Source organism: Lates calcarifer, linkage group LG5, assembly GCF_001640805.2.
Source record: "Lates calcarifer isolate ASB-BC8 linkage group LG5, TLL_Latcal_v3, whole genome shotgun sequence".
Taxonomy (NCBI): Eukaryota; Metazoa; Chordata; class Actinopteri; family Centropomidae; genus Lates; species Lates calcarifer.
The window spans coordinates 21670101-21694644 of NC_066837.1; the positions used below are offsets into that span (position 1 = coordinate 21670101).

A 24544-nucleotide genomic window follows, 5' to 3' on the forward strand; every position below is an offset into this window, starting at 1 on the left:
TTGTACTTAATCATTTGCTAATAAATATCCTATATACAAACTTAAGGCTGGATCCGTGATTATTTTAGGACCACATAAGGAGTGTAATTACATTTCCTCACTGAAAAGATCTTAACATTTGCAACAACATTAACACCTTTTATAGAAATAGCAGAGAATACACAAGTCGTGTTCTGCCTGTGAAACAAAGACAGTGTCCGTGTATTCACATTTGCAGTGGTGGTGTAGAAGGGGTGGGGCAGGTCGGGGATCAGGAACTATTTCTACTCAATTAATCAATAACTGAATATCCACAAAGAATTATATTATACATGATGGATAATGGCCAGTCCTGTGAATGTCTAATGATAAGTTACATAATGATCAGTCAATGCATCATTCTATTAACTCTGAAATGAAACCAGTAACTTCCATCTTTTTCAGTGGTGCATCATACAGAGTTCATGATCACCTCCAGTATAGAGCATTAAACTTATCTATAGTAAGCATGTTTTTTCTGAGAATGGCTAACTCAAACTGCAGACAGCAGGACTCCTAATTGCCATATTCAGAGCACATTTACAGTAATATTCACATTTATGACAAATAATTAGGTACACAACTGAGATGGAAGCAAACTAATTTACTCTATAAAGTGCGCCAAACATCAGGGTCAGCCACTCTAAAATGTTACCAACCTGTGTGATAAATTGTTGATGAACATTTCTACATAGACTCTATACATGCGAAACAGTTTATATACATAAGAAAAAATGTAAATCCATCACTGCATGTTCCACTGTAAATTTACATTAGACCACTGACTATATTAGGGTCCCTCAGGCTTTATGACTGTAGAATAAAGATTAGGAGTCCCGCTGATAGAGGAGTAGTCACAGGTCGAGGAGCCATTTTTATCTGTGTCAGGAGGTGCATTTCTATTTGTTAGGACAGTGGTAGAGTCATTCTGAAAATTGACGCTGGCATAGTGGAGTTGATCTGTGGGAGAGCTGACATTGGCATAAACAGACGACACTACTCCTCCTGAGTCCTTCTTCCCCAGTATCTCCTCATAATGGTGATCTCCATGATTTACCTGGGGAGGAAAAGAGGAGCAGCATGACAGATGCAGGTGTTGTATACTCATGCAAACTCATAAACACAGAAATACAGGCAAACACACACACACCTCTGTGTTTGGTCCGGCATCTGTGCTCTGCTCCGATGATCCCCCTGTGGCACAGCACGCTAAGAAAAAGAACATTTGCATAGATGTAAACAACAGGATATTTTTGTATCTGTTTACATTCAAAGTTGCTCCTCAAGGTCAAAGTCATGTGCAAGTTCAGCTTTTCATTTCAGGACTAAAAAATATCTGCCTCCTTAATTCAGTCACTCAGTGGATCTCTTTCATAAATACATAAACATGACCACTAAATTTCAGAACTGACCCATAATGAACTTTACTTTAATAGAAGAACAAATGTATAAATACATATGGAAAGTACAGTATGTGTGTGTTTGTGTGGGGTTTGCCTGTTGGCATATATGTCAAATTCCCATCCCTCACCTTGTGTCCCACGTAGTTTGCGTCTGCACAGTATTAGTACAAACACAAGTATCATTAGCAATCCCAGACCAGCTACCACACCACCAATTATGCCATTTTTGTGGTCATTTTCTTTACCTGTGGGAGGGTAAAAAGACAGAAATGTGAGAAACAGTATAAGTGAAATTAATTCATGCAAAACACACACACACACACACACACACACACACACACACACACACACGCACACACACACACACACACACATCCAGGTTCTGTAGCCCATCACTGTCATTTTAGGTCTTTCTCCTGTTCTTTGGAGCAGTGGAAGAACTATCCAGAGCCTTTACTTCAGTTAAAGTAGCAATACAGAAACAGAAAAACAGTAAGAGTCCTGCAGTCAAACCCTCACTCTAGTGCAGAACAAAGTTATCAGTTATCAAAGAGTATAAAGCTACTATGCAGCAGTACTGTTATATTATTAATATATTACTTTATTTTGCTGATTTATAAACATGAGAGGAACATTTTAAAGTTATAATCCTTGGGAATCTAAAACTCCATTTTGATATTATTTGCAGTTGGCAATTTTTCCGTAATATCAACTTGATGTATTGGAGATGTATATTTTATTGATCTCAGCTATAGTGCTATACAGAAACTTGGCTGCCCTCAGACACATCAAGAACCCCCACCTTAATCTGATGATGTGCAGGTAAAATGCAACAGTCATTGACAGTTTAAATAATTAATCTTAATTGGGAAAAAAAAGGTGTATTTCATGTTTTTTAATGGTTAAATCCATTTATCATGTCAATTATTATTTATGAGAAGATTGAAAACTGCAGGTGAATTAGAACTGAAAGGAATTTATACTGTGGCTGACATGAATTCACAGCATCATCTTTAACATTTTTAAGAGACGGATCTGTAATCTGACAGGGTGGTGCAGAATAGCACAGTAACTCATGATTTTATGGTACCTGGTGGCCTCGAAACATGCCAGTTTCTCTACAGAAAAGTGTCACATTTACCTGAATGCATTGGGTAGTCACTCAAAACCCTTTCCCACAAAAAGTAAAGTGTGTTGTGAAACAGTTTTGTGATACAATAACATCATTTTTTGCTGTTATACCCTTATTGTTTCAGATGTAGTTCTCTTATTACTAAAACAAGAAAATCAACATGTAACATGGTTTACCATGCAAGTTCTATGATCTGTGATTTTTTGAATCTTTGTTCTGCACACCCTGAGTAAAACTCAAATAAGTACAAGTGTCTCAAGTGTCTTTACAGAGGAACAGTGTCTGACTGAATGTTCACGGTAACTTAACTATTTCATTCTGGCATCCAACAAAGTGTCCCTGTGTTCATGTATTTTACATGACACTTGACTTGACTCACAATCAATTGCTGTACTCACCATTGCTGTACTCACCATTGCCACTTTGTCCTGCCACAGACAATAAAGTCATGCTCACTGTCATAAAAAATGCAAGAAAAAAAGTTATTTCATTACAGCCAGCAGATTTCAGCCAAAACAAATTTCACACTCATCAAAGACACAAACACACGACGGAAGTATAATATTACCAGTCATTAAGTAGATGAAGACTTTGATTGATGTCCTCATTGTCTCAGTTCAGCTTTTTCCAGCTCACTACAGTTTACATCCAAATATATCAAATATTAAGCTAAAATGTCATATGTCATCAGCGTACTCTATCTGTCTGTTTACTCTCTCTGTGTCAGTTTCTCTCTCCAGGCACATAACTGAACACATTTGCATTTAAAAATGAGGATGTGGATGTTGGATTGGCTGAGAGAGTGAGAGAGAGACAGAAAGGGAGATGAGAAAGAGAGATAGAGAAAGACAGGGAATGAAAGTGTTGACTCATATTCAGAGCAATTATTTGATCTGATGTATCTCATGATCTCTACATCTGTTTGGATGTAAAACCAGATGTATTTGTACCTCACAATGCCCCACAGCAATGTCCTCCAGCTATTTTTATTCAGACTGCAGGTATTCTGATGATCTGTGATGAGATATAAATGTATTCTTTCCAGAGAGAGAGATAGCAGCGCAATGGAATATTCAAAATTAAAAACCAGTATGAACATATAACCCTTGTATTAACTGTGAGCATAGTCTAAGTCCAACAAATGACATTCTGTAAAAACTCAGAACATCAGATTCAGATCCATGCTCCATTGTAATGGATATTTATTGTAATAATATAATAAATAAGAGTATAAAATATGTCCTAACCAATCAAAATGCTTGTTTTCATCTTTTATGTGAAAAAATAGTTTAGAGTTTAGATATGCAGATCTCACTTGCTTGAAGTGGATATGACCAATGCCCAAAATGAATCATATTATTATTAATCAATTGTTAATTTAGTCAGTGTTGAACACAGGATGTGTTGCATAATTATGTGTCTATCATGATGGAAAAATCAAGGTTAGGGTGACATAAAAAGGTGCCTGATTTCAACAATAATCTGATGTTTACCTTAGTACAGTTAATATTAGATGGTATCAGCTCCATAATTTTTTTGTTTATATTTTGGCAACTCTGCACCATTAAAAGAAAGCTGAATTAGCCAGGTTTGTAGTGTACCCATGTAAGTACAGCATAACAGCAAAGCTCAACAAAATGGTGAATCACAATAACAAGAGAGATTCAACATGCTCTTCCTCATAGGAATTAATGAAATGAAAAGTTAAATTTGTAAGGAACAGAACACATCTTTGTTTAATTCCATACACAGAGGGCCATTAGCTTATGATTGCTAATGTTAGTTGAAAAATCCTCACAGGGCCCCATTTGGCCATGTGTAGGCAGGGCCAGCAGAGAAACACAAATGCATATGTGCAGTGAGCCACACAACGCAAACCCAGAGGGCTAACAGACCAATCCACTGAACACAGATAGACCGAACTGATGTCAACCTTTCATCTGATGCCAGTGATTACAGTGATGCAATTACTGCATTTGAAATTGTAATAAGATACTTGTCACAGAGAAATCTAATACTTTTACTATAAAGCGTTACTAAGTAATGCATAAGTAACACACACTGACATATTATTACCGTATAAAGTTGATATGGCAAAGGACATGTCATTTGCTGTCTTGTTTGTGTTGCTCTGTTGTAGCTTTATTTTGGGCTCTATTAACTCCTGATGGAAATATAACTATAATGCTATACTATTCTGGGTGGCACAGTGGTGCAGTGGTTAGCACTGTCGCCTCACAGCAAGAAGGTTCAGGGTTTGAGCCTGGGGCTCTGTTTGGAGTTTGCATGTTCTCCCTGTGCCTGCGTGGGTTCTCTCCGGGTACTCTGCTTCCTCCACAGCCCAAAGACATGCAGGTTAGGTTAATTGGTGACTCTAAATTGCCTGTAGAGGTGAATGTGAATGTGAATGGTTGTTTGTCTGTATTGGTCCTGTGATGGACTGGCGATCCGTACAGGGATGTACCCCACCTCTCGCTCTATACAGGGTGCCTGCCTCTTGCTCATTGACAGCTGGAATAGGCTCCAGCCCCTCGCAACCGCTTAACAGATAAGTAGTATAGATAATTAGTGAATGAATGAAAGCTATGAGAGGGAACCATTCATTCATTCATTGTCAAGTCACATTGTGTTTTTGTCACTATGAGTGACACCTTTCACATACAAGGTTGTGACACATTGTTAATATTAAAATATTACTTGTAGCCAAAACCTTGCAAATCTAAATTCCAAATGTTCATGTTTTCCTGTTGCTTTGATTTTCCCCCTCAACTACACTAAAACCTGTCAGTTTCTCTCTATTCTACTTTTTAAATTTCATGTTTTTCTTCATTATGTGTTTATGTGTTGTTTTAATGTGTTGTCCTTATCTGAAGTTCTTCAATAGCATGTGTTCGAAAGGTGCTGTATAAATAAACTTGCCTTGTCTGAGAAGACTGACCACCAGATGGCATCATTACCAGGACAGTGTTGACTGACAATTTCCCTCCTCCTTTTTTTTGGCCTTTTTAAGGAGGGCTTGGATATTCCCCAAGAAATTTTTTTATAATGCAACTCAGATTTATTCCTGAATAAACTGCTGTGTGAGGTATTACCTGTATGCACACTTTTATGTGCTGTGGATCACACTGTTGTTTCACTGGTTCTCTCTGTCACTGAGAAAAAGAAGCCAGGCAACAGACAGAAAACAATGACAATAGGTACATATTTGTTTACACACTATCATACTTACCAAGGTGAATGTGGAGTATATAAATCATTCCCTGAGAGATGAGTGCTCCTAAACTGCAATAAGTTACACACACTTTAAATAACTTGTAGTTCTTTCTGGTCGTTGGTGATTTGAGGTGACTGGTGGAGGTGTGAAAGGTGCAGGAGCTGTCAGAGAAAGACCGGGAGGAGGTGTTCAGGGAAGAGGAATGAATTTCAAGTGAGGAAGACAGAAAAAGAATATCTAACAGTGACATACCTTAGTTCTTTTCATGGTGTCATATTTTTTTTGTAATATTTACCTTTCTGTGTGGTCCCTTTGCTCTTTTGATGACATCTTTCCTATTACCATAGTTGCCCTTATGGAAATATTTAGGACAGTTTTCATACCCTGAGGTATATGGGCAAGAGATATGTTTGAATGTTTTCATCAGCTTCCAAAAATTTTTTTTTGTCAAAAAACAGTGCTGCAGCCCCACAGTGAACCAGGAAGTTCTGCTCATTAAGAATTTGAACTGAGCCTCTTCCTTTACTTATATCATGTTCTCAGTTTCTATCCTATTCAAGCTGTGTGTGAGTGAGTGTAGGTGTGTTTGTATGTGGGTGTTAGCATGTTTCACTTCTTCACCGTAATCGACCACAGACACTAGAAAATATACTGATATTGATTTTACAATGTTATTTTATTGCAAAAAATTCCAAAATATACTGGATATGATATATAATTTTTGTAAATTATATTTAGAAGAGTTATTGACATCTTTCAGCTAATATCTGTACTGCGTGAGATAATAAATTAATGTAGGATTAATAAAATAGTAGCAAATAACAGTATTTGCTGTTCAGCATAAAACATACTCTTGCAGCAGAGGAAGATAAAGCACTTAACTCTAAAGATGATCAGCACTGAGTTCAGACATTACAATAGACTGATGATTTGTCTGTTGATGTGTGTGCAATGGTGGAGTATGTGACCTCTGCATGGTCAGCTGTAACAGGGCTGCTGTCTGTGCGTTTGCTGAAGCTGACGCTGGAGTAAAAGAGGCCGTCTGATTGGTTCTGAGTCTTTGACGGATCGGTGACGCCTCCGCTGGTATCTTGGCGCCGAACGGCTGACGAGATGACGATGCTGTCAGTCCTTCCCTCTGTGTCTTCATCCTTGTTAGCTGTTGAAGAGACAGTGGTGGTTTGGTGTTTGGCGTCTTGTGTCAGACTGGATGGTGCAGCATAGACCGTATTAAGGCCCTTGCCTGTTTGGAGAGTGATGATACATAATGATGATACAGTCCACTTTGACTTCTTTAAAAACAATATTTAAATTAATATAATTCTGCATTCAAAGAAGCAAATAACAAAAATTTGTTAAACCGCTACCTATTTAATGCCATTGCATAATCTATTTTTCCATTATATTCTTCTGCAACGTTTTGTTTCAAACAGAAAAGTCAAATCAATCTTACTAATTTAGCCCTAAAATATTTTTTAAAAATCAAGAACTTTCACAGTCTGTCCAGCAGATAACACACTCCGTCCTTGGACACTCAGTTTGAATAAGGAAAAATTCCCCCAAAGGATCCTTTAACTGGAAAAAAAAAACCTTAAGAAACCCAAGGAAGGAGTAACAGAGGAGGGAGCCCTCTGCCAAGACAGACAAATATCTGAGAGATGGAGCTAAGGTGTTGTTAGGCTATTGCATGGATGTGTTTCAAGGGCAAGGTACAGTACAATCAGCCGTGCTGCAGATTTGCCCAGTGGCCACTAGTGGTATTGCAGCATACACAGACCATCATCAAGAGATGTCTTGGAAGAAACCTTGAACTGCAAACAAGGTCATTTTCTATTATGATTTTTTTAAACCAATGAAGCAGTGGTGGAAAGTAACAAAGTGCATTTACTAATGTGCAATTCTGAGATACTTGCATTACCTGAGTATTTCTATGTTATGAATTTGACAGCTTTAGTTACACTGCAGACTCAGGTTATTAATACAAAGTCTAATTAACAATAAAAAAAATTATTATGTATTTTTAATACTTATGTATTTTAATAGATTAAGCTATAGGGCATCAAAATGACTATCTTTGAGTCCAGTATCCAGTTCTTATAGTACATCCTTGGTTGTGTGTTTCTAAATGGTTGCTAAGTGGTTGCTATGGCCCTCTGAGACAGTTGTTGGAGCATCATGAGGTGGTTGGCAGGTACTTGCTATAGTGTTCATTTGTTATATCTGTTCCTGGATGCTGCCCAGATGCTTGAAACAAAAATTTTAATTAGTCTGTTTGTTTTATACCAGAAGATGCGCTGATGTCTCTTTTTCGATGCCTGAAGAATATTAGCAGTACGATAGCCAGGGCCAGCACAACCACCCCGAGACCTGCTCCAATATACACCAGCTTCTCTGAAAAAGAGACAACATCACGTCTCAGTGATGTACACAGGACACCCACACACATACATATCTGCATGCTCCCAGGCATCGGCTTACTAGGGTGTGAAGCACCCTCACCTGAATTTAATCGTTGCAAGCCATCGTCAGTGGATTCTGAGGAAGAAAAAAAAAAAGACATGTTAATTTTGTTCCTCATCGTCTCTCGGTTTTTGCTGTGTTAGTGTTTCATTTCATTCCTACAGTTAGCGCCTCTTGCAAAAAAGAGAAGAACAGTTTGAGACATAGAGTGTTGTGAAATATCAGTCACACTTTGGAAATGGAACAAAGGTCTTTGGCTTGTAAGTGATGAAGAATAATTGCATCATAAAAGCTATTCATATACAATACAGTATAACTCACCACTTACTGTGAGGACTACTTTATTGTATGTGTCAATACCAACTCTGTCAATTCCACACCAGTAAGTTCCTTCGTCATCCTTTTTCAGGTCAAAGATGGTTACGTAGAATGTGTTTCCTTCATCTCTAATGCTGTATTTCCGCTGGGTATGGTCTTTCTTTTCTCTGGTACTTATGAGGACGTCTTCATCGTAACACGCTCCCCTGCAGAAATACTTGACATTGGAATATGCGTTGGAGTGAGAGCATGTTATTGAGATTTGACCCCTCTTCTCTCCTTTTAGTGACATGGCTTCAGCCCCTCGTAATCCTGCACAAGACACACAGATGGCAACAAGGAGTCAGAGCTTCATTCAGTTTTCCAGCGGCTGTTGACCTCATGAGTTTTACTGTGTATTTTCTGTGACCTCTCATACCAACCCGATGGGTTTACCTTGTTCTGTAAAGCAGTGTTTCGCAACCTTTTAAGCGTTGGTGGTCCCACAGACACAGATTCCCCATGTCTGTGAGTTGTGGGCAGTTTATTTTTTGATGTTTTGATCATTTCTTTAGGATATTTTTTAAAGGCCTTAACAGTTAGGGCTATGCAATATTTGACAAAAAAGAGAAGTCTGAAAAAATAGCAAGACTCTTATGTAGGACATTTTTTTTTAACCCATACAATCATTTTGTGGTTGGGAACAGCCATTTTAAAGGTGCAATCTCTTACTTTGGTTACAGCTCTCAATAGCATGTACAAATCTCAAAATGTCCTCTCAGCTCACTGACAGTGTAAATACAGTTTACAGTTGAGGCTGAAAAAACAGTCAGTAGAAGTTACAGGGAGCCAAGAGGCACTGATGAGTCCTCTAATAAAATAAGCAAGATGACTTGAAAAAAAGAGAAAATTTACAATTACAGATACCAAACACACAAATAGAGGAAGAGGAGAGACAGAAGGCCAAAAGAGTAAATCTCAGAAAACTTACCTACAGCAAGAAAGACCAAAAAGAGAAAAATCAACTCCATGCTACTCAGAGGATTCATACATCTATGTCACTTTCCTTTCCCTTCCCTTATCTCAACCCTTTTTATGTTTGAAACTCTCCAAATAAATTATAACTCTATATTTGTCAAAACTTCCTCTTTGTTGTTGTGCTTCCTCTGTTTAGTCAGCTTCCTCTGTCTGTACCTCTCTCCAAAACCACTCAGAACATGTGTGTCAAAACGTCCCTCCCATCTCCCGTCTGTTTCACAGTGACCAGTAATGAATAATTCAGCAACACCTTCAGATATTACCACTTGGTTTATTTTGGTGAGTTTCATCAAAACGCAAAGTGAGACACAGCTCTTCTTGGTGGATTTCATCAGCTGGCAGCTCCAGTTGAGACTCTTTTCAGTCTTTTCTTTGGTTGTGTCATCCAAAATGACACATTTTCATTCAGAAATAACAAAAAACAACAGAAAATGTACACTATAACTGCGGCTTTAACTAGTATAACTATTATATATTACAGCTTACTATAACTACACATTCTCTGGTTTATTGATACTTGCCTCTCATTGTTGCAGTTTTGGCCTCCATTCACTCTCTAATACTTTAGTCGCTAAGCTATCTCAACAAGTTCTGATTCTGATAACCGATAGAAACGACGGCCAAAACATCAAAAAAGAGACCAAAGTTGTAAATAAACTGAAATATATACAATCATATCAACAGTTAATTTGCTCTTTGACTCCCAGGGGTCCATCTTTAGGACCACTGTTTCCTTGAAGGCTGTGATAGACATGCTCCTCCAACCGGCTGAGATCCAGATGTTGGTACTGGCAGATGTGCCCTGGCACATCCACATCGACATATTCACCGATGCCGAGGGTGACAGCAGACTCCCGCTGCTTTGATGTGAAGTGGGAGCAGAGGTCCGGAGGCGGCGGCAGTGCAGTGCAGTCTGGAGCTGTGGAGCTGCAGCAAGGTTCAGGTTCAGTTCCCACACCAGGCATCATTGTCTCATAGTCAGATGAAGTCTGTGGGGAGAACAGAAACCCGTGGACAGTAAACTTCTTCTTGCATGACACAACTAACTATTCTGAAATTTTGTTGGTGTTGACTGTGGTATATTTGGTGGGCAAACACAATTAATACAGTCTATAGCCAGGCTAGCAGCATAGAGCTTTGAGCTGAATGCTAACATCAAAAAGCTAACATACTCACAATCACAAAAGTAACGTTCTGTTGTTTAACATGTGCAGTGTTTTCTATATTCACCATCTTAGGTTAGCATGTTAGCCTGTTAAGGTGCTAATTCATCATCAATCATTTAACACACAGCTGAAGGTAATGGGGTTGTCATTTGTTTTGCAGGTGTTTGGTCGTAAAACAAAATATTTGACACTTTGACCATTTGACCTGATGGTGGGACTTTGGAAAAAGGAAAGTCAGAACAATTCATCCCAAGGGGCAAATTAACGTATGCACCAATTTTTTTTTGCAGTCCATCTAGTATTTGTGTAGATATTTCAGTGTGAATCAAAGCAGCGGACTGAGCGTGCCATCACCAGAGCCACACTGCTGGCACGGCTAAAAAAAGCTTCTGTCACAGACAAACCTCTCTGTTCGGCCGTGGCCGTGATCGTGAGTGCGACCTCTGGTGTTTCACAGCTCCCAGAAGACAAATTGTAAACAGGCACACAAACAGGATCGCTGACACACACATCACTGCAGTCAGGAACAGCGGCATGTTGAGCTCTGCAGGAAACAACGACAACTTAGGTTTATCTGGCAGAGGATTCACTCTCACACACACAAATAAAACTGTGAATAATATGGATACAGACAGATGCACACACAAACACATATCACTCACTGTCGACTGTGAGTTCCTTTGGAGAGGTGAATAACACATTTTCTGCAAATACAAAAAAAGCACAAAGTATTTATATACACACAGTGAAAATAAACACACGGGGAGATCTGATGCAGTGTTTAGATTGTACTTACTATTATGTGTGCGATTCTCTGGAGGGTTTGCTGTTGTTGAAATGAGCCAAAAACAGAATTAGTTCTCAGACACCTACTTGCGCAGTCGTAATAACCTGTAAAAACCTATGTAATGTATCATGTGCATTGAAATAGAAAGTAGAGAAAAGAGGAACATGGACATTATGGGAATAGTAACAAGACTTAGTTCTCATTTACAGTTTGGACTGCATGACATTTTTAGATCACCAGCTGGACATGTGAGGATAGAATGTTACAAAATAAAATGTTGGTTGTCAGAGCAGCTAGATTTTAAATCAGTCCTGTTTGCTCACTCAGTCCTGTGCAATGACATGACATACTGTACCTTGAGAAACATTCAGTTGTATGACACTCATATGATCGGGGCCTGAGTTGACATCCACCCCACACATGTATGTCCCACTGTCCTCTGGCAGAAGCTTGTCCACCTTAACGATGAAGAAGGCTCCGGTGGTGTTGTCATACAGAGAGAAACGTTTGTATCTTACCCACTGGTCCTGTTTGTCTGTCCATATCAGCTGTTTGCAATTTTCAGTGTTGGCTTCATGGCAGAGGTACTTAGAGCCCTGCCAGCTGAGTGAATATTTACAGGTGAAGGTAAACTCCTGACCTTCCACACCAGTCACAGCCATGGTCTTGAAGCTGATTGCAGCTGTCAGAATAAACTGTGTTAGCTGTATAATTGTTTTGTTTTAATAAGCAGTTTAACACAACTTGAGTCAATCACAGCAGCTTAAAAAGACTAACTGCATAGTGTACGGCTCACCTTGGATTTGTAGTACAGTAATGATGAGAGTTGTTCTCCATGAGATCCACGTTGCCTCCATCACTCCCAGATTTTCCCTTCAGTCCACACAGTCAGATTCTCCTCCAGCTGCACAAAGATGCAGCAGCCTGGACTAAAGATTCTGTTTGTCTGATCAACCTGGTGCTTTCATGTCGATATCTTTAAACCTCTTCCTCTTTCATAAACAAACCTGGTCACACGTAACGCTCAACCTATGAAAGTGAAATTTTGGTGACTTGTGTGACTTGAAAACTGATCTCTGTGTATGAACTATTTTCTGCACCAGCACATCCAGACATTCTGTCTTTAGTTAAAAAGATACTGTAAGTTCAGTTTGTTGTGTCCTTAAAGACTATCCCACCTTCTCCTGTGTTGTCACAAAACTATACTGGTGGTATCTGGTACCACTTCCTAATAAGTGGGTATGGGAAGGATCAAAACCAGCCAAAGGGATTTTTACGTCTGCTGTGAGGGTTAGGTTTCCACCTGTGTGTTTTTCTTTGTTTATTTGTCACCATGATTACACAAATAGTACTGAACTAATTTGCACCAAACTTGGTAGAGGGACTGACAATGGATAAATAAAGTACTTAGTAACAGTTAAAGCTGTACCAATCTTTTTTTCCATTAGCACTGGATCAAATGACTTTGTATAATGTGAACGGTTTCACTTGTGGTGAATCACTCCTACTTACTCACTGTTTCAGTTTTACAGCCCACAAATTCACTTTTTTGAATTTCTCTCAGAGTAGTTTCTAGCCACAGCAGAAAGCTGTTTCAGTTTTCTTCAATAAACCAACTGTACGCTCTCTACCCAGCACTAACAGCAGACAGGTACAGGTAGCAACTAGCTAGTAAGCACATTGGAGCATTTAGCTCCTAAAGAGTCAGATATGTTTGTCAGGACAAAAACATTTTGGTAGAGACAAAAACGGAGCGATAAGAGAATCAACATTCACCAGGTTGCCAGAAACAAGACTCCAAATCAATGCTGAATTGAAGCCCTCAAATGGCCAAAAAATAAACAACATCTACATTGTATAAACTGTTCATAAAGTATGATTTATTAGAAAGTGGTGCCTGTCATCATCATGTATCATTACATGCTTTATCAAGCTCCCTGTAATATATGTGTAGCATTCCAATAACAAGCACATTAAGTATGATATTTTTAAAATGAAGTTGCTATGCTACAACATATTAACTTCCCGTGAAAGACTGAAAGAAACTTTTCACTCTCTGTCCCCTCTTTCAGTACAGTGTTTAAACCTTGTGTCATGTCCATTCACAGATTTTTCTGTTCAGTTCTGTTTTATTAAATGAAAATCCAAGAAGTATGCCTCTTATCACATTATCTAAGAAAGTAATCTTTAAACATCCTGTTTTTAATTAGATAGCAATGTGTTGCCCCATGTTAAACAGAGGACAATATGTGTCACAGTTTAACAGTAATGTGCAGGGAATTCTTATTTGGTGAATTATACCAGTGTGCAATGCTGTCTGCAACAGCGTCTTTACTACGACCACTAGGAGTCAAAAAAGTTTGAACCATTAACATCACATCAGCCACATCAGCCAAAATGCAGATGTGTGTATTTCAGTGCTGACACATCTCATTACTGCCACTGACTGGTTGGGCCCCTTCTCCATACTTACATTCATTGCAAATAAACATTAAAATGTGTACATGTATCCCAACATAATCAGGCACAATATAAACACACACACACACACACACACACACACACACACACACTAGTGAGAAATTGAAGAATTAATTTTGAGTAACTTAGTAACTGAGTTAACAGAGGTTAAATCTGATCATGATTGAGAAAACACAGGAAAATTAATCCACCCAAAGATAACTATCTTAAATCACATATTTACATCTATTTAGTTAAAGATTAATTTACTAAAGTAATTTGTTGCTGAAGAAGAAACAAGATTCTATTTCATTTATAGACCCTGCTTTCCCTTTGTCCTATAGATGCTTCATTACCTGCATATTTATAGTTTAAATTAAATATGTGACAATGAATAATTAGCCTACAAATATAAAGTTAAGGTTTTACATGTTACATGTGTTACACAGTTTGGTTAAGAGCCTTCAAAGTTCAGACCCTTTTCTTAACTTCACTGTTTCTGTAATCACTGTTTGTAAGACAGTATTCTGTGCAATAACAAAGCAACAAGTTCCACTCCTGTGAGAGAGGTTTCCTTTTTGTGCATACAGATAGACAATTGATATTAATTTTAATAATACAAATATTTTTAATAGTATAAAAGTACTTTTGAAAGTGCTTTACAAAACAAATACCTCAGCATAAAATGCAATCTGATGCAAGAACACTGTCATGTTACAGAAGCTCTCAACAATAACAGTTTTACCAATAATGTAACATTTCAATCTTCACAGAGATAAATTTTAGTATACGGTTACAGTATCAGATTGCATTATATTAGTAAGGTATTCCTGTTATTGTGAATATCCTGATCTATCTTAGTTTGGATCGTTATCACCCTCATCTTCATTTTTCCTTTATATCATTGTCATCAAGCATGAGATAAAAAAAATCAGAAACATTTAAAGGAATGTGTAAAATAACTCTGTAAGTATCGACTAGGAAAAAAATATTCCTGTTTTCTTCTAACTGCTCAAGGAATTTAGATCAAAACAAAGACAGAACATGTCTGTAACCCTCAGCGTGTAGGATGTACTGTTCAGCTGCCCATCAATGTCAGTGAAACTCAAAGACCAATGACACGTTTCAAATGAACTCAGATCGTTCCTGATAAATCTAAACCAAACCAAAGCGATCTGGGCCTTGATTCAGTGCAGGATGAGGAGTGACTAGATGACATGTTGCTCGCACAGCTCTCTGTAGGTTTATTTGTGTGTTCTCTAAGACAGCCATCACCTGTTCTCTCAGATATAATTGATGGCAAAGGATTGATGTAGATCCCTGAGTTGATATCATGGCGGTTTTGGACATGTACAGTTGCATATCTTGGAGCTGCGGTACCTCTGGAGCAGCAGATGTTTTCATAGATATGAATGGGATCGCTACATTCAGCTCCTGCGGATGCAGATGATGGTGGATGCTGTTTTGGATGAAAGATCCCCTCAGATAATTTTCTCATTGACTGCGCCACTTCACCAATGTTATCGTAGTCACTGTCGAACTGTTGAGAAATGGCAAAGAAAATATCAGCAGGTTCTTGTGTGTTTTTACATTTTACCAGGCTGAATGTAATTGTAATGACTATTCAGTAAAATATATCATATAATGTTTACTGATATATTATTAAACATGCTTCAAACTGTATTTAGAAGTAATATTATCACAATAATGATTCAAATATGAATTAGAAAGACAAAGATGTTTTTCAAGTCCATAAATTTCTAAAGACGTTTGCTGGAGAGAACTTAATGTTTGTAATTTCATATTAATGATTGACAAAATCTGAATTTCTATTAAACAAAATCTCCCAGTCACATACATGCCTTTTTCTTGGCCAGAGGTAGTGACTTTCTGGAGTCTTCCTGGAGCCAGGCAACCAGCAGAGACTTCAAGAGTTAAAGAGTCTTTACTGAAGAAAAATATCTATTGCTAATATTACTATTGCTTTAAAGTAACTCTCCTGTGGTTTTACAGCACCACTACAAACACGAAATAAAGAGCACTGTGGTTTGACTGACTTTTGGAAAACCCCTCTTCATATGTTGACCTCTGAAAGCAGGAAAAGAAACTTGATCTTCATCGGCTTAATTTCATTTGCTATCAGTATAATCGTCATATTTCTCTAGGAAGAAAGTTGGTGTTCTGTGAGGAGACATGTTGATGATCTACAGTCTCTGTCTCATACCTCTCTTTCATCTCTCAAGTCTGGGCTGTTGGAGCAAGCTTGTGGCTGAGCTGCAGCCTTTGAGATTTCTCTGCATTTCCTGATTCTTAGTGCCAGCACCAAGACAGCAAGCATGGCGACACCCCCGACGGTGGCGTACAACACAGTGCCTGGTCAAAGACAAGAGAGATGACTCAACAACTTTAAATTTCCACAACGAGAGTCAGTCACCTGCTGATATTCATGCACCAAGTCTACACCAAATGATCAGATAGGAACTCACTTGTGCTCATGCCCTGCTCTCCTCCATTTGTGCTGTTTGAGGCTGTAAGGCATATTATACATATGTTCATATTATACAAATATATTACTTTAATCTAGTTTAATCTATGATTTATATTATTATTTATTTAAGTATTAAAATTTGATGATATTTTTTTCCTACCTGTTGACTGGTTTGTAGGCAGACTGATGTTCATTCCAGGTGTCAGTTGTGTTGAGGTGGTGATATTCTGATAGAGAGAAACAACAGCTGTGACAGCTATAGTTGTTGTCTCATTTGCAATACCTGTATAGGGAACAGTGATGTAATAAGTATTCATATCCTTCACTTCAGTAAAAGTACCAATACAACAATGTAAAAAATACTTGATGTACAAGTCAAAGTCCTTCATTCAACACCCCACTCAGGTACAAAAGTACTATCACCTAAAAATGAACAGCCATCACAAACATAAAGCACCAAGATTAAAAAATATATATGTACGATATATATTATATGACATTATTAAATTGTCAATACTGCTGGATCAATGTGTAAACAGCATTTTACTCTTTTAGCTAGTTTTAACTACCTTGCATGACTAATTAGTTTAGTGAATGGTTTTCAACCTAGGTGACGTGACCCTCCTGAGAGTCTCAAAGTAAATCTGATGGGCCATGAGATGATGACATGATCATCATAAAATATTTCCCTCTGAAATGTTGTGATTTCCCAACTAATGGGGAATGCAGAGACAAAAAATAAAATAAAGGGAACAAATACATCGTTATTGAGAAAAAGTCGCACTTACGTTCCTTTACTGTCAAGGTTACTGCAGTGAATGTATCAAAACCAGGCCTGTCCACTCCACACCAGTATTTTCCTGAATCTGACAGCCGGAGTTGACTGAAGGTCACATTGAAGACTCCGTCCCCTGAGTCCACCAGAGTTATCCTCCCTGACTCTACTCTTTTACCAGATTTTACAGTAGCCAATATGTCTTCAGTCTCTTTACATGGATCCCTACAGAGGTATTTATTGTACTTCCAGGCAAGTCTGTGTGAGCTCTGGAATGAGACCTCCCCCCCCTCAAATCCCTCTACATTGATGTCGGCTCCTTCTGTCCATGTAGCTGCCAAAAATACATCATGAGTCAAGAGTTAAAGCATCTTTGAATGTTTAAATAAATGAATGTAGGCATTTCAAGAAGACACTTACCATATAAAAGACCAGTAAAAGATAGAAATGGCCTTCATTCTGCTGGACAAAGTCCCAGCTCTGTAGTTGTTTCTTACTCTGAGTTGTCCCTCCAGTTTCTGTACATTCATTTAACATCTGTTTAAAAACCTATAGAGCAGTTAAATGTTTCATCAAAATCAACCACTGGGTAACATTGTGCAAATGAGGTAACCTCTACATAAGCAGTAAACTATGTACCGCTATCAGTACCTTCTTCCTGTGGTTTTTATTGCAGTAGAGCGGAGGAGAAGTGTTGTGTGGGGGCAGACCTTAACGCAGAAGAGAAACATGCTCAATGAGACATGATGGTGCATGAGAGACACTGGACTTCTCACACATCATTCTACACGTTTCCAGGTTCTTAATCATCAACCCTTGTATTATCATGTGTGTTTTGCAGTTTTGCAGGAAAGTTAAAGCTTGATTGTCACAGTTTTTTTTAAAGGGGCTGTAATTTATATTTTTACAGTAGCAATGTATCAAATGACAATGTTAAAACACCAATCATTTTTGGCTGCAGCAGGCAGCTGTTTACAGCTACAAGGCTGTAAAAATTCACTTTACACCACCTGCTCAGCACTAAACAGCTGACCGGCAAAGTTAGCCACAAGTGGTGAACATGGATCATTTAGTAGCTAAGGAGCCAGACCGAAAAACAGAGTTAATGTGAGAGTAAACGTGACCCAACTTCAAATGGATGAAACGTTGTTTAATGTGTAAGCACACAACTGTTTGCTAGGTTTGTCATGTCAATTTACAGTAGAAGGTGAAGGTCAAATTATATTCACAACATGTTTTGCTGACCCCAAGTGGCAGAAATCAATTATTGTAGGAAGAGTATATAAAACTGGTGATTAAAATCATTTTAATCACTAGTTTGTTGCTTTGTTTTACACAATTTATTTTACATTTAATTTTGCTTAAAGAAATAGTTTGACATTTTGGGGAATACTTACAGTCTAGCAGACAGGTGAGAAGATTGATACCACTCTCAAGTTTGTCTGTTAAATAAAAAGCTGCTTAGCTTAGCACAAAGAGGGGAAAACAGCTAGGCCTGTTCAGAAAGTAACTGGACATTTTCATTTTCCCCCTTGCTGTTTGTAGAAATTCAGTTAAGTACATATAACATGTTATTTAGTGAGCTTTAAAGGTGCTGATAGATATATTTTGTTGCCTTTAATCAGAGACAGGCTTGCTGTTTCCCCTAGATTTATTTGTAATGGATGGGGCAGCGAACACTGAGGAAAGTGATCTCACAGACATGAGTTATTGTGATTGAGCCACCTGTTCACACCTTTCACAAAGTTCATGGTTAACAGTCTCTTCAAGACATCTGTAAGTAAAAATGTCTGGATCCTCCACTGGTGGGTAGAGGTGTGAAAATAACATTGACTATATATTTCTCTGAAATCCTCTCTCCTCACAGCCTACCTGGAAAGTTAGTGACTCAGAGTGATGCAAAGCAGTTGATACAATCCAGCAAACTGCATGTGCTTGAAAAAACAGGTGCTAGTACTGATGTGGTCACAGAGCACACCTGAAATAATTGGCATCATTTGAGCATGAAAACAAAATGAGCTAATTGTAGTTTTTGAAAACCATTTTAATCTTTTTACATCTTAATTAATGTTAATCTTAATCAAGCATAAGCATCATCAAAAACACTTAACAGCACTATCTTATCTGTAATATGGTGTTGGTGCAGGTTTTGTTTTGTATGCGTCTGCCCTCTGTTGCGTTTACTTTCATCATATTTTCACAATCTTCATCACAATATGACAGTGAGAGGAAGAGACAGGTGAAAACTAGATGGATGAAAAGCCTTGTAAGTATTATCAGTGCAGTCTTTAAGACCAAGGTTTGTAAAAGAAGCACAGAGCTCTCAGGAAGTGGTTGTGAGGGGGAAGAGCAGACACTTGTAAGAAGCTTCAGCATCTCAAACTCAAACTTACTACAGCAGAAATTTGCTCCTTGATGATGGTAAAGCCAGTCTAGCAGTACTCTCTGTTCAGTATTCTGTATCTTATTTTGATTTTATTTCTTTTAATTTTATTTTATTTTTATTTTTTTGCCCCTAAAACATACTGTCTGTGTGTCTGACTGAGGCTTAAACAATATGATAAGAACTTTGAAGTGACTTAACCCTACTCTGTAGGATGTACAGGACAGTAAGAATGTCACTGTGGATTGTCAATACACCAGAGATAAATAACTGTCTTACGAATGTACAAAATGATGCATCAAGTACCTGACCTGCAAATGAATATTCACTCAGACAGAAATATATTCAAATATTTGTAGTTTATTTGATTTAAAATCCAGAGAAAATAGTGAGGAGGTGTCAGCTCAGAAACAGTGAACTCTGCTCAGTCCAGAGCTTTGGGATCAAGTGCCTGGTAGACAGCAGCGTACTGGGAGGCATCCTGAGTACTTGACTCTGGATCTGGCTCCAAAGACTGCAGCCTCACTGTGTGCTGAGTGGAGGCACCATCTGCATTTTCCTCACAGTAATCAGCCTGTGAATAAATCAGAATGATCATTAAGACTAATTTCATCTGAGCAGTAAAGTTTGATTCCTAGACATCATTAGAGATGAAGATTTAATCCAAATTCAAATAAAATAGTAACTCACCTCACCCTTGTTTGCTTCAGGTCTTCTCTGACCTTCTGAAACAAACAGTTTCAGGTTTAAGATCACACTGTGGAGTGAAAGTAGTGTGTGCGCACATGTTCTGTCTGTCCATGCGTGTAAGTGTGCATGTGTCACCTCACCAGCATTACTCCTCCAGTGTCCGTAGAAAACAAGAGGGATAAGTGCACAAACCAGAAGAGCCAGGCTCACCGAAACGATGATGACCACTGTGGTGTCTGCAAACACACACCAACAGAGACAGGCATGAATAGGTGCTAATGACCACACAGTTCACTTTACAACAACAGGTCCTTTGAACAAAATGACATAATCTTAGTCTTTAATCTTTAGTGTGTTTCTTCCCCCAAGCACATTAGTGCCCAGGCTGTGCTTCTCTCTCCCTCTCTCTCTCTCTTTCTTCTACTGTCTCTTACTGCAGGTGTCTGCCGCCGAAGCTGTAGAGTCTCCTGCTGCTCCCATGATCCAGCTTAACCGATGATGTTACATTTAAACATTTATTAGTGGTAGTGTTATTGGTATTAATGTTTCACTGTTCTGTCATTATTATTTCTTTAGCTATAATTATTATTATTATTACTACTTACATTTTGACTTACACTGTGTATTTGCAATGTTGTCGCTCTCTTACCCCATCCCCCCTCTCTCTGTCTAAACCCAACCGGTCAAGGCAGATGGCCGCCCACCCCGAGTCCGGTTCTGCTCGAGGTTTCTGCCTCTTAAAGGAAGTTTTTACCTTGCCACAGTCGCCTAGTGCTTGCTCATGGTGGGATCTGTTGGGTCTCTCTCTGTACATTTTATAAGATAATGGAGTACGGTCTAGACCTGCTCTATATGTACAGTGCCTCAAGATAACTTCTGTTGTGAATTGGCGCTATATAAATAAAATTGACTTGACTTAAATACACACACACATTCAGAACAGTTCTCAATCTCGATCACATTCATCTCAGGGCTCATTGCTTTGTACTGGAAATAACAACATTTCTTTTCAGTCTATTACATTCTGGGAGTTATGTAAAAACATGTTATCACTTATCTTAGTAATTTCCTTCAGTACATGATGTACTTCTAGAGTAAACATGTTCTCCTCAGTTCTGGTTTACTGTAAGAGCATGACAGCGATGCGCATTCTTCCAGTTATGGGGAAAAAAAAGTTGACTCTTTTACACCTTACTCACAATGCAACATGTCCTGTGGCCACATTACACTGAAACAACACTCTGTGGAAACATTTTTTTTTTCCTTTTTCCTTTTTAATTCATTTTACTCACATGTACCTGTCTTTTTATTCCTGAAATTGAAATTGATATAAATATTTGTTAAGAAAACAATCTAGAAATTGAGTCTCTCTCTTGATCATAGTCCTCTTTTATAAATGCAAATAATGAGCTTTGAATAATAATTTATGTCTGATAAAAAAAAAAAATTTCCACAAACAAAATTACATTAAGTGGTTACTAATTCTACTACTACACCATCTTTGATAATCAATATGCACACACGTTTCATTTCAAAAGTTTAACTACTGGACAAATGATGTCTCCTGCTCCACTGAAAAAGTTCATTCTCAGCGTTTGTACACCGAGGAGCCATAACTTTTCTTCCTCAGCAGATGAATGTGAAAAGCCTTCTAGTGTCAAAGTCTGGACAGTGAAGCTCAAACATCGAAGAATAGGAAACATACATTTTTGCGTGGAGTTGGGGCTTTAAAGGAAGATCAGCATTGACCAAACTATTATTATTATGCTGGGTTATAATCTGTAAAACCGTTTTTGCATCGCTGCTGACAGTGACCTGGAAATACCTGTGAGGTTGACTGTCGCACGCTGGTTTTTCCTCCCTGTAGTGGGAAGCGTTAATGCTGCTGGTGATGAATCAGTGCTGGATTGCAAGCTGCTTTGGGGCAGAGCTTCTCCTTCGGTGTGCAGGGTTGTGACGGAGGGAGGAGATCCAGGGGAAACAGTCGAAGCTTTGAGAGAGCAGGACAGAGGATGATGGGCGAGGAATATTTTGCATGTGTGTGTTTGTGCACTCATGTGACAGTGTTACTGCCCTAGTGTACAAAAGACTGAAGAAGCAGTAGGATTTCCATAGTTTAACAGTTCTACAGTTCAAAAACAGAACTGAAAATATTCTCTCACAGTAAGCTGCAACTGACATTTTTTTGTTTTAAGCAAAATATGAATCTTATCCTGAATACAGGATTTATATATTTTTATCCCAAAAAGTCCCATCACCTGCACTACGTTAAATAAGAACTCACCGTCTAGGACTATGAGATTGACCTCCTGGTACAACACATTAAAGGGTTTCTCCATGCCACAGCAATATCTCCCCTCATCTGACCTCTTCAGCTTCTTTATGGTCACATTGAAGACTCCATCTCCTCTGTTGACCTCAATGTTGTATCTCCCTTGCCATGTCACGGCCGACCTCTTGTTCTCAGTCTGAATGAGAATGTTTTCTCTGGAGCAGACTCCTTTACAGAGGTACATGTTGCTGTGTTGGGAGTTGTTGTCCTTGGTCTGGCTTACCGGGCAGAGGATGGAGACCACTCCTCCAACATGGCCACTCACCTCCAGCACTGCTGAGGTCGTCACACACAAAACTGTAGTATGAAATAAAGTGGTTATGAAGTGGATTAAATTGCTTGACGGGGGAGCTCATTAAAATGAATGAACCAAATAATGATGTACCTCTGCTTGAAAGTTAATCACATGACATCCTGTAGTAGTCTTCTGTAGTGCCCATTAGATTTAAGGGCAGCAGCCTGACGCTAAGCTTTCCATAAAGACTGGAAACAGGGGGAAACAGCTAGCCTAGCTCTGTCCAACAGTGACAAAACCAACCTACCAGCACCTCTAAAGCTCACTGATGAATAGATCTCACTTGTTTAATCTGTACAAAATTCCTATTTAATTCCAGACACAACCAAATAACAATTTCCCCATTTACAGTTTTTATGCTAAGCTAACCATCAACAGCAGCCAATTTTCAACATGTATAACCCAGAAATAATACATTTTTTAGCCACTTCAGGGCAGAAACATGTTGTGAACACGACATTGATATATCTTTAGGTTAGAGTTATAATGACCTTAGCAAGCAAGTGCTTATTTACACATCCAACAGTTTTGGAGCAACAGTATCATTCATTTTGAGTTATGTTTCTGACCACTTGATGAATGTTCGTCTTACATTCATTCTCTGTTTTAGCTCTGTTTTTTTTTTTTTGTCTCTACCAACTGAGGTAAATATCTGGCTCTTTAGTTGCTACTACTGTGTCATTATCACAGTTATTTCATTTTTTTTTTCTTTTTAGTTTAGATTCATTTTTATTGTATAGTGGCTTTAAGTGGTATAAAGTCCCTGTGGAGCTTTGGTTTAGATGGAACATGGAAAGTAGATTACATCATACAAAAATATTTACTTGCTAACTTGCTTTTTGTGTGAATAAAACATGACAAAAACAGCAATTCAATTGACTGAATTGATTCAATAGAGTAAACTTTTTTAGATGTTTAAGGAGCTGTATGAGACAACCACCACAAGTTCAAAGCTACTGTAATGGTTTCATAAGAGCAGTTCTACTGAGTATCATCAGTGCAGTTCATCAATAAATTTACACTTTTGCACATTAGTTTAGCAAAAGCTCATAAGCATATGTGAAAACTCACCTGAGACATGACAAAATATGAGGAGGTGAAGAATCTTCATTCTTTATCCAGGTTAAAAACAAAGCAAGTAAGAGTAAAACTCAGTCCAGCAGTAACAGGACAAATGCAGCGGTCCACTTCAAATTTGTCATCTGATTCTGTGCCGTGAAACATGAGAACTGTAAAGATCCAGGAAAGCTACAAAGATGCAGTTGTGCAGCAAATGATTGAACAGCTTGTTGTCAGCTGGTGTGATTAATGGGCATGATTCTGTTTTACCATGCCTCTTTAACTTTGTTTTAAAAACACAGTGTACTGTAGTTCTCCTGGCCCCTTATCTCCTCCACTCTCCTCTGAAGAACCAGTTTATGACTGCGATATGACACAAACTCTTCAGTGTTTGTGTTTATTGTTCAGACTCTTGCAACCGGCTCTACGTGCCTCTGTGAATCTACAGTACAGTACATCAAGCTGGAGGGCATCAAACTGAATAAGCAGTCTGCTGACTGTGTCACGGGTATCAGAGGACAGCCTGAAGTCTGTTTCATAAGCAAAG

General features: G+C 38.4%; 4 protein-coding genes across 9 annotated transcripts; all 4 read right to left on the reverse strand.

Annotated features, from left to right (window-relative positions):
- Window positions 1-6424: 6424 nt before the first annotated feature.
- LOC108885424 (CMRF35-like molecule 1) lies at window positions 6425-9735 on the reverse strand. 4 transcript variants are annotated; one of them, XM_018679783.2, is made up of 5 exons: window positions 9516-9735; window positions 8549-8857; window positions 8267-8302; window positions 8051-8158; window positions 6425-6926 (listed from the first exon to the last, which is right to left on the reverse strand). In XM_018679783.2, the coding sequence occupies exons 1-5, from the start codon at window positions 9571-9573 to the stop codon at window positions 6673-6675; spliced, it is 765 nt and encodes a 254-aa protein (XP_018535299.1). In that variant the 5' UTR covers window positions 9574-9735; the 3' UTR covers window positions 6425-6672. The 4 variants fall into 4 exon arrangements, with proteins under 4 accessions (XP_018535299.1, XP_018535298.1, XP_018535297.1 ...); XM_018679782.2 differs by having other exon boundaries at window positions 6425-7010; window positions 9520-9734; XM_018679781.2 differs by having other exon boundaries at window positions 6425-7010; window positions 9516-9733.
- A 78-nt stretch (window positions 9736-9813) lies between these two features.
- On the reverse strand, window positions 9814-12688 carry LOC108885469 (CMRF-35-like molecule 4). The gene is made up of 6 exons (XM_018679833.2): window positions 12312-12688; window positions 11871-12197; window positions 11525-11554; window positions 11391-11432; window positions 11133-11272; window positions 9814-10551 (listed from the first exon to the last, which is right to left on the reverse strand). Exons 1-6 carry the CDS (start codon window positions 12370-12372, stop codon window positions 10240-10242), a joined length of 912 nt encoding a protein of 303 aa, XP_018535349.1. The 5' UTR covers window positions 12373-12688; the 3' UTR covers window positions 9814-10239.
- Window positions 12689-13294: 606 nt separating this feature from the next.
- Window positions 13295-17901, reverse strand: LOC108885459 (uncharacterized). Of its 2 annotated transcripts, none has more exons than XM_051070769.1 (5): window positions 17252-17901; window positions 16624-16690; window positions 16462-16503; window positions 16200-16348; window positions 13295-15515 (listed from the first exon to the last, which is right to left on the reverse strand). In XM_051070769.1, exons 2-5 carry the CDS (start codon window positions 16655-16657, stop codon window positions 15111-15113), a joined length of 630 nt encoding a protein of 209 aa, XP_050926726.1. In that variant the 5' UTR covers window positions 16658-16690; window positions 17252-17901; the 3' UTR covers window positions 13295-15110. The 2 variants fall into 2 exon arrangements, with proteins under 2 accessions (XP_050926726.1, XP_018535338.2); XM_018679822.2 differs by having other exon boundaries at window positions 13296-15515; window positions 16624-16746.
- Window positions 17902-19961: 2060 nt separating this feature from the next.
- On the reverse strand, window positions 19962-24360 carry LOC108885470 (uncharacterized). 2 transcript variants are annotated; one of them, XM_018679835.2, is made up of 6 exons: window positions 24010-24360; window positions 22596-22940; window positions 22137-22301; window positions 20452-20547; window positions 20312-20343; window positions 19962-20195 (listed from the first exon to the last, which is right to left on the reverse strand). In XM_018679835.2, the coding sequence occupies exons 1-6, from the start codon at window positions 24047-24049 to the stop codon at window positions 20046-20048; spliced, it is 828 nt and encodes a 275-aa protein (XP_018535351.1). In that variant the 5' UTR covers window positions 24050-24360; the 3' UTR covers window positions 19962-20045. The 2 variants fall into 2 exon arrangements, with proteins under 2 accessions (XP_018535351.1, XP_018535350.1); XM_018679834.2 differs by having other exon boundaries at window positions 20312-20346.
- Window positions 24361-24544: the final 184 nt, after the last annotated feature.

Excerpts from the sequence above, each read along its gene's own strand:
- LOC108885424 (XM_018679781.2), bottom strand. The coding sequence starts at position 9,573 with ATGAATCCTCTGAGTAGCATGGAGTTGATTTTTCTCTTTTTGGTCTTT. Across the intron at positions 8,159-8,266 it reads CTTGCAACGATTAAATTCAG|AGAAGCTGGTGTATATTGGA; the intron begins GTGAGGGTGCTT and ends TCTCTTTTTCAG. Across the intron at positions 7,011-8,050 it reads AGACATCAGCGCATCTTCTG|GCAAGGGCCTTAATACGGTC; the intron begins GTATAAAACAAA and ends CTCTCCAAACAG.
- LOC108885469 (XM_018679833.2), bottom strand. The coding sequence starts at position 12,372 with ATGGAGGCAACGTGGATCTCATGGAGAACAACTCTCATCATTACTGTA. Across the intron at positions 11,273-11,390 it reads AAAGGAACTCACAGTCGACA|AGCTCAACATGCCGCTGTTC; the intron begins GTGAGTGATATG and ends TGTTTCCTGCAG. Across the intron at positions 10,552-11,132 it reads GGCCACGGCCGAACAGAGAG|ACTTCATCTGACTATGAGAC; the intron begins GTTTGTCTGTGA and ends TTCTCCCCACAG.
- LOC108885459 (XM_051070769.1), bottom strand. The coding sequence starts at position 16,657 with ATGAACATCAGTCTGCCTACAAACCAGTCAACAG. Across the intron at positions 16,349-16,461 it reads AGAGCAGGGCATGAGCACAA|GCACTGTGTTGTACGCCACC; the intron begins GTGAGTTCCTAT and ends GTCTTTGACCAG. Across the intron at positions 15,516-16,199 it reads ACTTGAGAGATGAAAGAGAG|TTCGACAGTGACTACGATAA; the intron begins GTATGAGACAGA and ends ATTTCTCAACAG.
- LOC108885470 (XM_018679834.2), bottom strand. The coding sequence starts at position 24,049 with ATGAAGATTCTTCACCTCCTCATATTTTGTCATGTCTCAG. Across the intron at positions 20,548-22,136 it reads TGCGACAGTCAACCTCACAG|ACACCACAGTGGTCATCATC; the intron begins GTATTTCCAGGT and ends GTGTGTTTGCAG. Across the intron at positions 20,347-20,451 it reads ACACTGGAGGAGTAATGCTG|AAGGTCAGAGAAGACCTGAA; the intron begins GTGAGGTGACAC and ends TGTTTGTTTCAG.